Here is a 16754-nt window from a genome sequence, read left to right on the forward strand (position 1 = left end):
AAGGTGTTGATTCACATGAGCAAGTCATAACTTCACATACTCATCATGTCTATAAAGTGGAACAAATATGATGTGGCTAAAGCTTTGTCATGTGTAAAGGTGAAGTTGTCACGTATGTCATTCCTCATGTATCTAGAGAACTCCTATAGAAAAGGGCACATTTTTATAGCATGTAGTGGACACTATCTTGCCAACACATACCATATAATCCAACGATAACTAAAAGTCCAAGTTGACTAGGTGCCATGTCATCTCTAGCTCATCCATTTTTTGGCAAAATCCAAGATCTGAACATATATACATGAGCTCTCACTTGTATAAATAGGCCCCAAATCAATAGCTAATCCACCACCTGTATCATTGAGAGCAATCAAAAACTTGCCAAGTGAAACGCATTAGCCACATCTTAGCAACAATGGCCGCCAAGATATTTGCCCTCCTTGCACTCCTTGCTCTTTCGGTGAGCGCTGCAACTGCGTTCATCATTCCACAGTGCTCACCAGTTACTGCTGCGGGGTATGAACACCCAATTGTGCGGGCCTATAGGTTACAACAGGTGCTCGCGGCGAGCATCTTAGAACAACCAATTGCCCAATTGCAACAGCAATCCTCGGCTCACCTACTAGTTCAGACCATCGTAGCGCAACTGCAACAGCAACAGTTCCTACCAGCGCTCAGTCAACTATCTGTGGCAAACCCTGCCGCCTACTTGCAGCTGCAACAGCTGCTTCCTACAAACCCACTGGCTGCGGCGAATGCCATTGCATACCTGCAACAACAACAGTTACAATAGTTCCTGCCAGCGCTCAGTCAACTAGCCGTGGCAAACCCTGCCGCCTACTTGCAACAGCAACAGCTACTTCCATTCAACCAACTGGCTGGGGCGAACGCCGCTGCATACCTGCAACAGCAGCAGCCACTTCTGTTTACCCAGTCGGCTGTTGCAACCGCTGCTGCCTACCATCAGCAACAGCAGCTGCTACAAGTTAACCCATTGGCAAGGCCAAGGGCATTAAATCAACTAGACCCTATTAGTAACAATTTTGAAGTACATATATAACAACAAAGTATAAAACTCGACGCCAAACTGCCATCCACTGCAGCAGAGCCGTTTCATGAGAGGGGGGCCTAAGTGCAGTTCTTTGAATCAGATCAACGTGGAGTTTAACATCCCACGAATATGTTAGAGCAATTTTTTACAGAGGGACACCAAACTTGCGTCAAATTGGCTACTCAACACGGTAGCTCACTTTTCTGCTTGGCAGCATTACCAATGATGGGATCTTTGCTGATGGGCACCGCACCGACTAAAATATGATTTAGAGTGGGGCTATCAAAACCCAAAAGTAACGTCCCGAGATTAAAGTACTAACCGTCCACCGCCATACAGTTCTCTGTAGAGAGAGAACCCATTTGGAGTGCTATTCTGACACCTAGCCTAGTCCAATGGATTGCAGTTTTCATCTATGTGTAGAATACGAAAAAGTTCATGTTATAAAATCTTAAAACTAAACAAATCCAGAAGTTTACTACTGACATGACGGTTTACTAGGGGTAGCTCATAACACTAGAATCAATGTAACTTTAACTCACATGTTATATAAAAGTAGAACAGATATCTTATCATATCTATTTGAGCACCCATAAAGCAAATTATTATAGAATCATGAAATACATTCCTTTGTAAATGAACAAGGCATAGTAAATGAAGCTATGAAGATTTTGTTGGTCTCGCTCTGATTATGTGTCATCAGAAGTTATTATTTTTAAATGTTTTTTGCCATATTAAATTTCCTTAGCCTAAAAATAATGTCCAGTCCTAGAGATTAAGGTTCTTATCCCAATGTTACTGAAATTGTTTTAGACAAGATTCAGGTCGTGTCTAGGGAAATCCAAAATATCTTTGTGTCGAATCCACGGAATTAAATATGTGTACCTATGTGCTCACTGTTCTAGTTAAAACGAATATGAACGAGTGCGTTGTCATGGAACTTCGAGACTTTTTCGCCTAAAATCAATGCAACCCCCATCTTAGTCTCCTTTATCTTGAGTTTTTGCAGCATAGCTGAGCATGGTTTATGTTAATGATCACGTTTTTTTTCTTGAACGGATCTATGCCTTTGAGCCCAAACGACTTTTTTCGGACAGCTAGGAGGTTGGCCACGATCCTCTTCATCTGTATATTGAAGGGAAGATTCATATCGTAGATGGTGGAAGGAACAAAAGTGGCATGAAACTTATCATTCTCCAAACCATATGGAAATAATTTAAGTATGAGTTTATTGAAAATTAGATGTACATCTATTTGAATCAAGAGGTAGAGTTCAACATATACGCCCTCCGCTCCAGTTTATTACTTGCTCTAGCTTTTCCCTAAGGTAATCTTACCTAACTTTGATATATTTCCTAGAACAATTACTAAAAATCTTGAACATCAAGTTTGTTTCATTGAATTCTTCAATGCATATGTCTTGATAGTGCATTTTTGTTGTCGAAATTTATTTAAAACTTTTTCAAAGTTTGACAAGCTTGCATTTACACAAAAATAAAGTGAATTGTAATCCAGAACAAAGGGAGTGTGTGGCAGTGGCCAAGATAGTAATAAGCATGCCAATTTTTTATATTCTACTTGATATATGCCCGTGCATTGCATGGAGGCCTTGAATTTTTTCCCACACGGCTATCAAATATTTTTTATTGGAAACCCTAAATTATTTCTAAACCCGAGGCCTTTTTCACATCTCTAATTAACCCTTAACCCCAACACATGAATCTTCTATAAGACGTAAGACACCAGCATCGCCATGCAGAGCAGTGGTCGTAGCATAAGGACACACTGCAAAATCATAGTGCACGCAAAAATTATTCTCTAATTATTATTCTCTGGGACACCAAGCGTGCTTGTTTCGCTGACATATTCATCTTCATGTATTACATTGATGTAAAATCAACTTTTGGAAACGAAAGAGCAGAGCACGGGCACCGATGGGCCGGTGTTCACCGCTGCGCGCACGCGTGCGCGAAAGTGGTGCAAGGAACTGCGCAATGCGCCTGGCCGGACTCTCGACGTCTTGGTCGCAGGAGCTGCCAGCGGAATGGCACCCTACGGGATGTCACCGGAGCTGCCAGCGGCATGGCACCCGGCGACGGCGCAAAGGACGGCCCGGCTCGGCCGACGTTCGGCCTGGTGCATGTGGCCCTGTGCGGCGCTGGTGCGCGCGGCACCCGTGAGCCTGGCCAGGCGCAACAAACCGCCCATGGCCGATGCTGTACATCAACACGGGCGACTCTAGCACCATAAGCGCGACCACGACGGCTTGGAGATCGATGCGCCTGGCGACAATGAACGGACATACCTAGGAAAGGACGTACATAGGTAACCAATTTGTATATTAGACTCCCTTGTTCGATCTAGGTTGAGTCACGTAGGTAAGTAGGTAACAGACGTACATAGGAAATGAAGTCATGTAGGAACGGAGAGAAGAGTCGAGCGGGGCGAGTATTTGCGCTGACGATACCCCTCGGTATTTTTTTGGTGTAGAGATGCGTGTGCATGCATTTTAGACATACGAGGACTTCAATTTGCCCCGGTCTTGCAGCATTTGTTCACTCGCTGCTTCATAACTTATCACATAACTACTGTGTATACTTCAACCATGAGTACGATGCTACAATAAATTCCGTTCATAAAGGCGTTGATTCACATGAGCAAGTCACAACTTCACATACTCATCATGTCTATAAACTGGAACAAATATGATGTGGCTAAAGCTTTGTCATGTGTAAAGGTGAAGTTATCACGTGTCATTCCTCATGTATCTAGAGAACACCTATAGAAAAGGGCACTTTTTTATAGCATGTACTGGACACTATCTTGCCAACACATACCATATAATCCAATGATAACTAAAAGTCGAAGTTGACTAGGTGCCATGTCATCTCTAGCTCATCCGTTTTTTTGGCAAAATCCGAGATCTGAACATATATACATGAGCTCTCACTTGTATAAATAGGCCCCAAATCAATATCTAATCCACCACCCGTATCATTGAGAGCAATCAAAAACTTGCCAAGTGAAACGCACTAGCCACATCTTAGCAACAATGGCCGCCAAGATATTTGCCCTCCTTGCACTCCTTGTTCTTTCGGTGAGCGCTGCAACTGCATTCATCGTTCCGCAGTGCTCACCAGTTACTGCTACGGGGTATGAACACCCAATTTTGCGGGCCTATAGGTTACAACAGGTGCTCGCGGCGAGCATCTTAGAACAACCAATTGCCCAATTGCAACAGCAATCCTCGGCTCACCTACTAGTTCAGACCATCGTAGCGCAACTGCAACAGCAACAGTTCCTACCAGCGCTCAGTCAACTATCTGTGGCAAACCCTGCCGCCTACTTGCAGCTGCAACAGCTGCTTCCTACAAACCCACTGGCTGCGGCGAATGCCATTGCATACCTGCAACAACAACAGTTTCAACAGTTCCTACCAGCGCTCAGTCAACTAGCTGTGGCGAACCCTGCCACCTACTTGCAACAGCAACAGCTACTTCCATTCAACCAACTGGCTGGGGCGAACGCCGCTGCATACCTGCAACAGCAGCAGCCGCTTCCGTTTACCCAGTCGGCTGTTGCAACCGCTGCTGCCTACCATCAGCAACAGCAGCTGCTACCCGTTAAACCATTGGCACGGGCTAACCCATTGGCTGCCGCTTTCCTGCAGCAGCAACAATTGCTGCCATTCAACCAGATGTCTTTGATGAACCCTGCCTTGTCGTGGCAGCAACCCATCGTTGGAGGTGCCATCTTCTAGAATACAAATCAGTTGTACTTGATAACAATGTTCTTGTGTCGCCGTGTTCAACTTCCCAGAAATAATCAATACATTGATTGAGATTTATCTGAGTCTATTCCTTAATTTTACTCCCGACATAATCAATTGAAAAATATCGAATCATAACTACATCCACATGCTTGATTAATACGTAGACAATACCACATTACATCATCAATATCAAGATGTGCCAGCGTGACCTCTTGAATGGTCTCATTTGGCTGTGTGCGTGGGTGTTCATAAGATAGATGCGACTGTACGTGCGTGTAGTTGAGTACTTGCATCTATTGTATGTTGTTTTAAGAAAGTCATGGGCACATATGCTTTGGACATTGTCTTTCAAGTCAGGTGCACGTATACAAAGGAAAACATAATATAAGTTCATGAGTAAACGTATTTGTGCGTGCAAAGCTGGTATGCAAAGTCACACCTCTTAATTATTGTTTCTAGTAAATATTTGTTGCATGTGTTTTTATCTTGGAGCAAAATTGTGCAAGACAACATAATATTGTAGAAAAATAAGGAAATAATCAGAGCCCATGAACTTGACAAGGCCAAGGGCATTAAATCAACTAGACCCTATTAGTAACAATTTTGAAGTACTATATAACAACAAAGTATAAAACTCGGCACCAAACTGCCATCCACTGCAGCAGAGCCGTTTCATGAGAGGGGGGCCTAAGTGCAGTTCTTTGAATCAGATCAACGTGAAGTTTAACATCCCACGAATATGTTAGAGCAAATTTTTACAGAGGGACACCAAACTTGCGTCAAATTGGCTACTCAACACGGTAGCTCACTTTTCTGCTTGGCAGCATTACCAAAGATGGGATGTTTGCTGATGGGCACCGCACCGACTAAAATATGATTTAGAGTGGGGCTATCAAAACCCAAAAGTAACGTCCCGAGATTAAAGTACTAACCGTCCACCGCCATACAGTTCTCTGTAGAGAGAGAACCCATTTGGAGTGCTATTCTGACACCTAGCCTAGTCCAATGGATTGCAGTTTTCATCTATGTGTAGAATACGAAAAAGTTCATGTTATAAAATCTTAAAACTAAACAAATCCAGAAGTTTACTACTGACATGATGGTTTACTAGGCGTAGCTCATAACACTAGAATCAATGTAACCTTAACTCACATGTTATATAAAAGTAGAACAGATATCTTATCATATCTATTTGAGCACCCATAAAGCAAATTATTATAGAATCATGAAATACATTCCTTTGTAAATGAACAAGGCATAGTAAATGAAGCTATGAAGATTTTGTTGGTCTCGCTCTGATTATGTGTCATCAGAAGTTATTATTTTTAAATGTTTTTAGCCATATTGAATTTCCTTAGCCTAAAAATAATGTCCAGGCCTAGAGATTAAGGTTATTATCCCAATGTTACTTAGATTCTTTTGGACAAGATTCAGGTCGTGTGTAGGGAAATCCGAAATATCTTTGTGTCGAATCCACGGAAGAGTGCGTTGTCATGGAACTCCGAGTCTTTTTCGCCTAAAATCAATGCAACCCCCATCTTAGTCTCCTTTATCTTGAGTTTTTGCAGCATAGCTGAGCATGGTTTATGTTAATGATCATGTTGTTTTTTTTTCTTGAATGGATCTATGCCTTTGATCCCAAATGACTTTTTTTCGAACAGCTAGGAGGTTGGCCATGATCCTCTTCTGTATATTGAAGGGAAGATTCATATCGTAGATGGTGGAAGGAACAAAAGTCGATTGAAACTTATCATTCTCCTAACTATATGGAAATAATTTAAGTATGAGTTTAGTGAAAATTAGATGTACATCTATTTGAATCAAGTGGTAGAGTTCAACATATACGCCCTCCGCTCCAGTTTATTACTTGCTCTAGCTTTTCCCTAAGGTAATCTTACCTAACTTTGATATATTTCCTAGAAAAATTACTAAAAATCTTGAACATCAAGTTTGTTTCATTGAATTATTCAGTGCATATGTCTTGATAGTGCATCTTTGTTGTCGAAATGTATGTAAAACTTTTTGAAAGTTTGACAAGCTTGCTTTTACACAAAAATAAAGTGAATTGTAATCCAGAACAAAGGGAGTGTGTGGCAGTGGCCAAGATAGTAATAAGCTGTAGCACCCGGTTTTAAGGACAAAACCAGATACACATCATATGGGAGCCCAGGAAGTCAAATCTCAGATATAGCTACAAATAACGGTAATATCAATAGACAATGCTCAATATATAACGTACTTAGTATAAAGAATATAACCTCAGAGTATAGACAGCGGAAAGACAACTCCGATCTTCAGGCGAGTACTCCAAATCCACAGGGACAATTGACTAGTTGATCACAAGCCTAATTCCTCCAAACTCTAGCAATCTGGTACCCATCCGGGATTTTTATCCAAATAATTGAAAAAATAAAGCAAGCGTAAGTAGGTTCATGAGGCTCAAAAGGCTGACACTGGTTAACTGCGATTAGCTTTTAATGAGTCATGATTTTAGCAATTGAGTAGCAACAAGTTTATCACAAGCCCATATAAACACATGATCAGGTAAACATGAATAATGAATAGCATAAACAATTAACCATTAATGAGCATGTTCATCATCCGTATCATCTGTGTTCATCATCATGGACCATTAGTGATCATCTATTCCGTTAGGGTTCCAAGGCCGCTCGTGACCGTGAGCATGGCTGATATACCAGTTTTACATTCTGCAGAGGTTGTACACTTTCACTGTGAGTCGTGATTTACCCTTTCGTCTGAGGTAGCTAATCTCTTGACCCACTTCCAAGGAAGGTCGGCAGGGTTCACTATGAAGCCTTTCAAAGGTTGATCTAACAAGTTAGGGCCATTAGATTCACTCATCAAACAGATGTAGGAACCCCCTTCCCGATGGCACAATGACACGCAGCCTATACACAAGGGGACAGAGGCTATCCTATACCCGATTCGTTCTTACGCCAATAAAGGTAACCACTAACAAGCTAGAAAAGGTCCTCATACTGAGCTAAAGCCAGAGCCATGTAGCCCTCATAGTTGTACTGTAAGTCCCGGATGATCACTTACAGATAAGTCCTTAGGGAGAGGAATCTAGAGCACCATAAAACAGCCCAATGCTCTAGCCCCCTTGTTCCATGTTGCTAAAAAGCATCTTTAAATGTTTATTGCATATACCATTAGTCAAGTTACAAGATCATGGTTGTAGTTGAGCACTAGCATCATACTACCCAATGCAATAACCCAAAGGCGTCAAGGTACAGGGTAACAAAGTACTAGGAAATCCTTAGTGGCAGTCAAGGTAGACACATGCAGTATGAATTAAATGATTAAAGATGAATAGGTAACAAGGATGATCACATGCTATACTTGCCTTTTACTCTTGCTCACATTTTTCTCATACTTTGCTTCTGGCCATCACCTTCTGATCTTCAGCACCCATAAACGGATCTTGTTCTACTCGTAGCAAGCACCACACATAGGCAAACATACAAGCAACAAATAAAAGCAACTAAGAACAGCAGAGCAAGAGCTTTAAAACAGCGTGCTAAGAGAGAACTCGCTGCTACGATCGAGAGAACGCAAGAAACGCCGATAATGGAACTATCGATAAAAAGAAACGACTATCAAGAGTTTTATATTATAAAAGAAGCAACTACGGGTTTGATTTATTTTAATTAAGAAAACTATATGAATAGTATTACTTTTGATTAATCAAAGCATATTTAGTTTTCAAAAGTCGAGTTATAGCTAATCATGTTTTAGTCATCATATAATTTAATCAGATTAAACTTTAACTTTTATAAAAGAAAAGTGCATGTGAAAGCATCTAAACGTGTTTGTCATATATGCAACATGTTTAAACTAAGCGAATTATTGCTAAAAGAATGTTTAATTTGGTATTAATCGAATTGACATTTGACTTGTGAAAACACCGAGGTTAAACTTGTTTCAGTTACATGAATATTAGTCATTTTAATATTTAAATTAATAAGCTCATACGTCACTAACATGTAGATTACAGAAACCAAGAAAAACCTGTACGTGCAAACGTGTGGGGCAGATGTGCTATGTATATGTGCAGATTTGCATGTTCATCTGCACTTAGGCATGCATCGACCGTGCATGGTGCTTGCTCTGTGACGAGGATGCAGGCGAGGTTTGCGTGGTCTGGACCAGCGAAGGCACGAGACGCTAAGCTTGGAAAGCAAAGTGAACAACTCCAACAGCTGGGCGACTTACGTGATGGCGAGTTCATCCAGGTAGAGTGACGATGGTTGCTCGCGATTGAGGCGAAGAGACGATGAGCTAGCCGACGGCAGGGCGGCATAGAGGCACGGAAAGTGGGCGCAGGCGAGACTGAATGGCAGCAGGGCTCTCGGTTGGGCGTACTGCGGCAGGAAAAGGCCGACGCTCGACATGGACTGCGATAGGAACAATCAGGAGAAGCAAAAAAAAGAGAACCTAAAGGAATTGAGAGGGAACAAGATGCACCAGGGCGTTGTCCAACCTTCATGCAAACCCAGCGATGAGGAGAAGAACGATGACGTATAGCTCGACGAGGCGGCAACGGGCAGCGCGACGGCAACGGCGACGGCGAGAGAAGGATGAGAAAAATCTGATTTACTACACGAGGGATTTCCCAAACTAGGGGCTTCCCTTACGGTAGTTTTGGTGTGCTTTGCCCAAGGGGTTGGTACAAATTTATAGGAAGAAAAACTCCCCACATCTACATCAACTAGCAATATGGTACTAATTGATGTTGCACGCCCTCCACATTTACTAATGGGCCCAAATAAACACTAAAGCCCATTAGTAAATAAAGACGTGTGTCTTTAGGATTTATTAGGATTATTGCACATGGGCTTTGACCCCTTGGGAAATATGAGAGATTTATTATTTTCAGAATTAATTAATTTCGTGGATAAAATAATTCTAGGAAAGTCCAGAATTGAAATTTAAGCCGCGAAAAATACTCCGAAAACTCCAAAAATTCGGGGAAAATTCCTAGAGACACTTTGGAATATGATGAACCCAAATAAAGTATTTGGAGCTCACAAAAATATTGTTGGGAACTTGGAACATAAAGATTAAGGTGAAGGAGGCAGGAATTAAATTCCAGGAAGAAGATAGATATTTGTCTCCTAAACGTATAAAAACACACACACTTTGCACATAGAAACACGATGTGCGACCGGCATGAATGCAACAAACAGGTTTCTACCTTATGATAAATTTTGAATTAATGAATTTTTTTATTTTCTTATGTTTTCATGTGCACAAAAATTCACAAATAAATCATTTTAACTCTATTTTCAAAAGTGACAAATTTTGGGGTGTTACATAAGCATGCCAATTTTTTATATTCTACTAGATATATGCCCGTGCATTGCATGGAGGCCATGAATTTTTTCCCACACGGCTATTAAATATTTTTTTATTGGAAACCCTAAATTATTTCTAAACCCGAGGCCTTTTTCACTTCTCTAATTAACCCTTAACCCCAACACATGAATCCTCTATAAGACGTAAGACACCAGCATCGCCAGGCAGAGCAGTGGTCGTAGCATAAGGACACACTGCAAAATCATAGTGCACGCAAAAATTCTTCTCTAATTATTATTCTCTGGGACACCAGGCGTGCTTGTTTCGCCGACATATTCATCTTCATGTATTACATTGATGTAAAATCAACTTTTGGAAATGAAAGAGCAGAGCAGAGCACGGGCACCGCTGGGCCGGTGTTCACCGCTGCGCGCACGCATGCGCGAAAGTGGTGTAAGGAACTACGCAATGCGCCTGGCCGGACTCTCGACGTCTTGGTCGCAGGAGCTGCCAGCGGAATGGCACCCGGCGGCGGTGCAAAGGACGGCCCAGCTCGGCCGGCGTTCGGCTTGGTGCATGTGGCCCTTTGCGGCGTTGGTGCGCGCGGCACCCATGAGCCTGGCTAGGCGCAACAAACCGCCCATGGCCGATGCTGTACATCAACACGGGCGACTCCAGCACCATAAGCGCGACCACGACGGCTTGGATATCGATGCCCCTGGCGACAATGAACGGACACACCTAGGAAAGGACGTACATAGGTAACCAATTTGTATATTAGACTCCCTTGTTCGATCTAGGTCGAGTCACGTAGGTAAGTAGGTAACAGACGTACGTAGGAAACGAAGTCATGTAGGAACGGAGAGAAGAGTCGAGCGGGGCGAGTATTTGCACTGACGATACCCCTAGGTATTTTTTAGGTGTAGAGATGCGTGTGCATGCATTTTAGACATACGGGGACTTCAATTAGCCACGGTCTTGCAGCATTTGTTCACTCGCTGCTTCATAACTTATCACATAACTACTGTGTATACTTCAACCATGAGTACGATGCTACAATAAATTCCGTTGAGAAAGGCGTTGATTCACATGAGCAAGTCATAACTTCACATACTCATCATGTCTATAAAGTGGAACAAATATGATGTGGCTAAAGCTTTGTCATGTGTAAAGGTGAAGTTATCACGTATGTCATTCCTCATGTATCTAGAGAACTCCTATAGAAAAGGGCACTTTTTTATAGCATGTAGTGGACACTATCTTGCCAACACATACCATATAATCCAACGATAACTAAAAGTCGAAGTTGACTAGGTGCCATGTCATCTCTAGCTCATCCGTTTTTTGGCAAAATCCAAGATCTGAACATATATACATGAGCTCTCACTTGTATAAATAGGCCCCAAATCAATAGCTAATCCACCACCCGTATCATTGAGAGTAATCAAAAACTTGCCAAGTGAAACGCACTAGCCACATCTTAGCAACAATGGCCGCCAAGATATTTGCCCTCCTTGCACTCCTTGCTCTTTCGGTGAGCGCTGCAACTGCATTCATCATTCCGCAGTGCTCACCAGTTACTGCTGCGGGGTATGAACACCCAATTGTGCGGGCCTATAGGTTACAACAGGTGCTCGCGGCGAGCATCTTAGAACAACCAATTGCCCAATTGCAACAGCAATCCTCGGCTCACCTACTAGTTCAGACCATCGTAGCGCAACTGCAACAGCAACAGTTCCTACCAGCGCTCAGTCAACTATCTATGGCAAACCCTGCCGCCTACTTGCAGCTGCAACAGCTGCTTCCTACAAACCCACTGGCTGCGGCGAATGCCATTGCATACCTGCAAGAACAACAGTTACAACAGTTCCTGCCAGCGCTCAGTCAACTAGCAATGGCGAACCCTGCCGCCTACTTGCAACAGCAACAGCTACTTCCATTCAACCAACTGGCTGGGGCGAACGCCGCTGCATACCTGCAACAGCAGCAGCCGCTTCCGTTTACCCAGTCGGCTGTTGCAACCGCTGCTGCCTACCATCAGCAACAGCAGCTGCTACAAGTTAACCCATTGGCATGGGCTAACCCATTGGCTGCCGCTTTCCTGCAGCAGCAACAATTGCTGCCATTCAACCAGATGTCTTTGATGAACCCTGCCTTGTCGTGGCAGCAACCCATCGTTGGAGGTGCCATCTTCTAGAATACAAATCAGTTGTACTTGATAACAATGTTCTTGTGTCGCCGTGTTCAACTTCCCAGAAATAATCAATACATTGATTGAGATTTATCTGAGTCTATTCCTTAATTTTACTCCCTACATAATCAATTGAAAAATATCAAATCATAACTACATCCACATGCTTGATTAATACGTAGACAATACCACATTACATCATCAATATCAAGATGTGCCAGCGTGACCTCTTGAATGGTCTCATTTGGCTGTGTGCGTGGGTGTTCATAAGATAGATGCAACTGTACGTGCGTGTAGTTGAGTACTTGCATCTATTGTATGTTGTTTTAAGAAAGTCATGGGCACATATGCTTTGACCATTGTCCTTCAAGTCAGGTGCACGTATACAAAGGAAAACATAATAGAAGTTCATGAGTAAACGTATTTGTGCGTGCAAAGCTGGTATGCAAAGTCACACCTCTTAATTATTGTTTCTAGTAAATATTTGGTGCATGTGTTTTTATCTTGGAGCAAAATTGTGCAAGACAACATAATATTGTAGAAAAATTAGGAAATAATCAGAGCCCATGAACTTGACAAGGCCAAGGGCATTAAATCAACTAGACCCTATTAGTAACAATGTTGAAGTACATATATAACAACAAAGTATAAAACTCGACGCCAAACTGCCATCCACTGCAGCAGAGCCGTTTCATGAGAGGGGGGCCTAAGTGCAGTTCTTTGAATCAGATCAACGTGAAGTTTAACATCCCACGAATATGTTAGAGCAAATTTTTACAGAGGGACACCAAACTTGCGTCAAATTGGCTACTCAACATGGTAGCTCTCTTTTCTGCTTGGCAGCATTACCAAAGATGGGATCTTTGCTGATGGGCACCGCACCGACTAAAATATGATTTAGAGTGGGGCTATCAAAACCCAAAAGTAACGTCCCGAGATTAAAGTACTAACCGTCCACCGCCATACAGTTCTCTGTAGAGAGAGAACCCATTTGGAGTGCTATTCTGACACCTAGCCTAGTCCAATGGATTGCAGTTTTCATCTATGTGTAGAATACGAAAAAGTTCATGTTATAAAATCTTAAAACTAAACAAATCCAGAAGTTTACTACTGACATGACGGTTTACTAGGGGTAGCTCATAACACTAGAATCAATGTAACCCTAACTCACATGTTATATAAAAGTAGAACAGATATCTTATCATATCTATTTGAGCACCCATAAAGCAAATTATTATTGAATCATGAAATACATTCCTTTGTAAATGAACAAGGCATAGTAAATGAAGCTATGAAGATTTTGTTGGTCTCGCTCTGATTATGTGTCATCAGAAGTTATTATTTTTAAATGTTTTTAGCCATATTGAATTTCCTTAGCCTAAAAATAATGTCCAGTCCTAGAGATTAAGGTTCTTATCCGAATGTTACTGAAATTGTTTTAGACAAGATTCAGGTCGTGTGTAGGGAAATCCGAAATATCTTTGTGTCGAATCCACGGAACTAAATATGTGTACCTATGTGCTCACTGTTCTAGTTAAAACGAATATGAACGAGTGCGTTGTCATGGAACTTCGAGTCTTTTTCGCCTAAAATCAATGCAACCCCCATCTTAGTCTCCTTTATCTTGAGTTTTTGCAGCATAGCTGAGCAAGGTTTATGTTAATGATCATGTTGTTTTTTTCTTGAATGGATCTATGCCTTTGAGCCCAAACGACTTTTTTTCGAACAACTAGGAGGTTGGCCATGATCCTCTTCATCTGTATATTGAAGGGAAGATTCATATCGTAGATGGTGGAAGGAACAAAAGTGGCATGAAACTTATCATTCTCCAAACTATAAGGAAATAATTTAAGTATGAGTTTAGTGAAAATTAGATGTTCATCTGTTTGAATCTAGTGGTAGAGTTCAACATATACGCCCTCCGCTCCAGTTTATTACTTGCTCTAGCTTTTCCCTAAGGTAATCTTACCTAACTTTGATATATTTCCTAGAAAATTTACTAAAAAATCTTGAACATCAAGTTTGTTTCATTGAATTCTTCAGTGCATATGTCTTGATAGTGCATTTTTGTTGTCGAAATTTATTTAAAACTTTTTCAAAATTTGACAAGCTTGCTTTTACACAAAAATAAAGTGAATTGTAATTCAGAACAAAGGGAGTGTGTGGCAGTGGCCAAGATAGTAATAAGCATGCCAATTTTTTATATTCTACTAGATATACGCCCGTGCATTGCATGGAGGCCATGAATTTTTTCCCACACGGCTATTAAATATTTTTTATTGGAAACCCTAAATTATTTCTAAACCCGAGGCCTTTTTCACTTCTCTAATTAACCCTTAACCCCAACACATGAATCCTCTATAAGACGTAAGACACCAGCATCGCCAGGCAGAGCAGTGGTCGTAGCATAAGGACACACTGCAAAATCATAGTGCACGCAAAAATTCTTCTCTAATTATTATTCTCTGGGACACCACGCGTGCTTGTTTCGCTGACATATTCATCTTCATGTATTACATTGATGTAAAATCAACTTTTGGAAATGAAAGAGCAGAGCAGAGCACGGGCACCGCTGGGCCGGTGTTCACCGCTGCGCGCACGCGTGCGCGAAAGTGGTGTAAGGAACTGCGCAATGCGCCTGGCCGGACTCTCGACGTCTTGGTCGCAGCAGCTGCCAGCGGAATGGCACCCTACGGGACGTCACCGGAGCTGCCAGCAGCATGGCACCCGGCGGCGGCGCAAAGGACGGCCCAGCTCGGCCGGCGTTCGGCTTGGTGCATGTGGCCCTGTGCGGCGCTGGTGCGCGCGGCACCCATGAGCCTGGCCAGGCGCAACAAACCGCCCATGGCCGATGCTGTACATCAACATGGGCGACTCCAGCACCATAAGCGCGACCACGACGGCTTGGAGATCGATGCCCCTGGCGACAATGAACGGACATACCTAGGAAAGGAAGTACATAGGTAACCAATTTGTATATTAGACTCCCTTGTTCGATCTAGGTTGAGTCACGTAGGTAAGTAGGTAACAGACCTACGTAGGAAACGAAGTCATGTAGGAACGGAGAGAAGAGTCGAGCGGGGCGAGTATTTGTGCTGACGATACCCCTAGGTATTTTTTAGGTGTAGAGATGCGTGTGCATGCATTTTAGACATACGGGGACTTCAATTAGCCACGGTCTTGCAGCATTTGTTCACTCGCTGCTTCATAACTTATCACATAACTACTGTGTATACTTTAACCATGAGTACGATGCTACAATAAATTCCGTTGATAAAGGTGTTGATTCACATGAGCAAGTCATAACTTCACATACTCATCATGTCTATAAAGTGGAACAAATATGATGTGGCTAAAGCTTTGTCATGTGTAAAGGTGAAGTTGTCACGTATGTCATTCCTCATGTATCTAGAGAACTCCTATAGAAAAGGGCACATTTTTATAGCATGTAGTGGACACTATCTTGCCAACACATACCATATAATCCAACAATAACTAAAAGTCGAAGTTGACTAGGTGCCATGTCATCTCTAGCTCATCCGTTTTTTGGCAAAATCCAAGATCTGAACATATATACATGAGCTCTCACTTGTATAAATAGGCCCCAAATCAATAGCTAATCCACCACCTGTATCATTGAGAGCAATCAAAAACTTGCCAAGTGAAACGCACTAGCCACATCTTAGCAACAATGGCCGCCAAGATATTTGCCCTCCTTGCACTCCTTGCTCTTACGGTGAGCGCTGCAACTGCGTTCATCATTCCGCAGTGCTCACCAGTTAATGCTGCGGGGTATGAACACCCAATTGTGCGGGCCTATAGGTTACAACAGGTGCTCGCGGCGAGCATCTTAGAACAACCAATTGCCCAATTGCAACAGCAATCCTCGGCTCACCTACTAGTTCAGACCATCGTAGCGCAACTGCAACAGCAACAGTTCCTACCAGCGCTCAGTCAACTATCTGTGGCAAACCCTGCCGCCTACTTGCAGCTGCAACAGCTGCTTCCTACAAACCCACTGGCTGCGGCGAATGCCATTGCATACCTGCAACAACAACAGTTACAACAGTTCCTACCAGCGCTCAGTCAACTAGCCGTGGCGAACCCTGCCGCCTACTTGCAACAGCAACAGCTACTTCCATTCAACCAACTGGCTGGGGCGAACGCCGCTGCATACCTGCAACAGCAGCAGGCGCTTCCGTTTACCCAGTCGGCTGTTGCAACCGCTGCTGCCTACCATCAGCAACAGCAGCTGCTACAAGTTAACCCATTGGCTGCCGCTTTCCTACAGCAGCAACAATTGCTGCCATTCAACCAGATGTCTTTGATGAACCCTGCCTTGTCGTGGCAGCAACCCATCGTTGGAGGTGCCATCTTCTAGAATACAAATGAGTTGTACCTGATAACAATGTTCTTGTGTC

The 16754-nt window shown here is 42.7% G+C and overlaps 2 protein-coding genes and 1 pseudogene across 2 annotated transcripts; all 3 read left to right on the forward strand.

Moving 5' to 3' along the window:
• Positions 1-415: 415 nt before the first annotated feature.
• Positions 416-4811, forward strand: LOC136483089 (22 kDa alpha-zein 8-like; annotated as a pseudogene).
• A 6820-nt stretch (positions 4812-11631) lies between these two features.
• LOC136483090 (kafirin PSKR2-like) lies at positions 11632-12339 on the forward strand. The gene has a single exon (XM_066480195.1). The coding sequence runs from the start codon at positions 11632-11634 to the stop codon at positions 12337-12339; it is 708 nt and encodes a 235-aa protein (XP_066336292.1).
• Positions 12340-16024: 3685 nt separating this feature from the next.
• LOC136483091 (22 kDa alpha-zein 8-like) lies at positions 16025-16714 on the forward strand. The gene has a single exon (XM_066480196.1). The coding sequence runs from the start codon at positions 16025-16027 to the stop codon at positions 16712-16714; it is 690 nt and encodes a 229-aa protein (XP_066336293.1).
• Positions 16715-16754: the final 40 nt, after the last annotated feature.

This window comes from Miscanthus floridulus, chromosome 9 (assembly GCF_019320115.1).
Source record: "Miscanthus floridulus cultivar M001 chromosome 9, ASM1932011v1, whole genome shotgun sequence".
NCBI lineage: Eukaryota > Viridiplantae > Streptophyta > Magnoliopsida > Poales > Poaceae > Miscanthus > Miscanthus floridulus.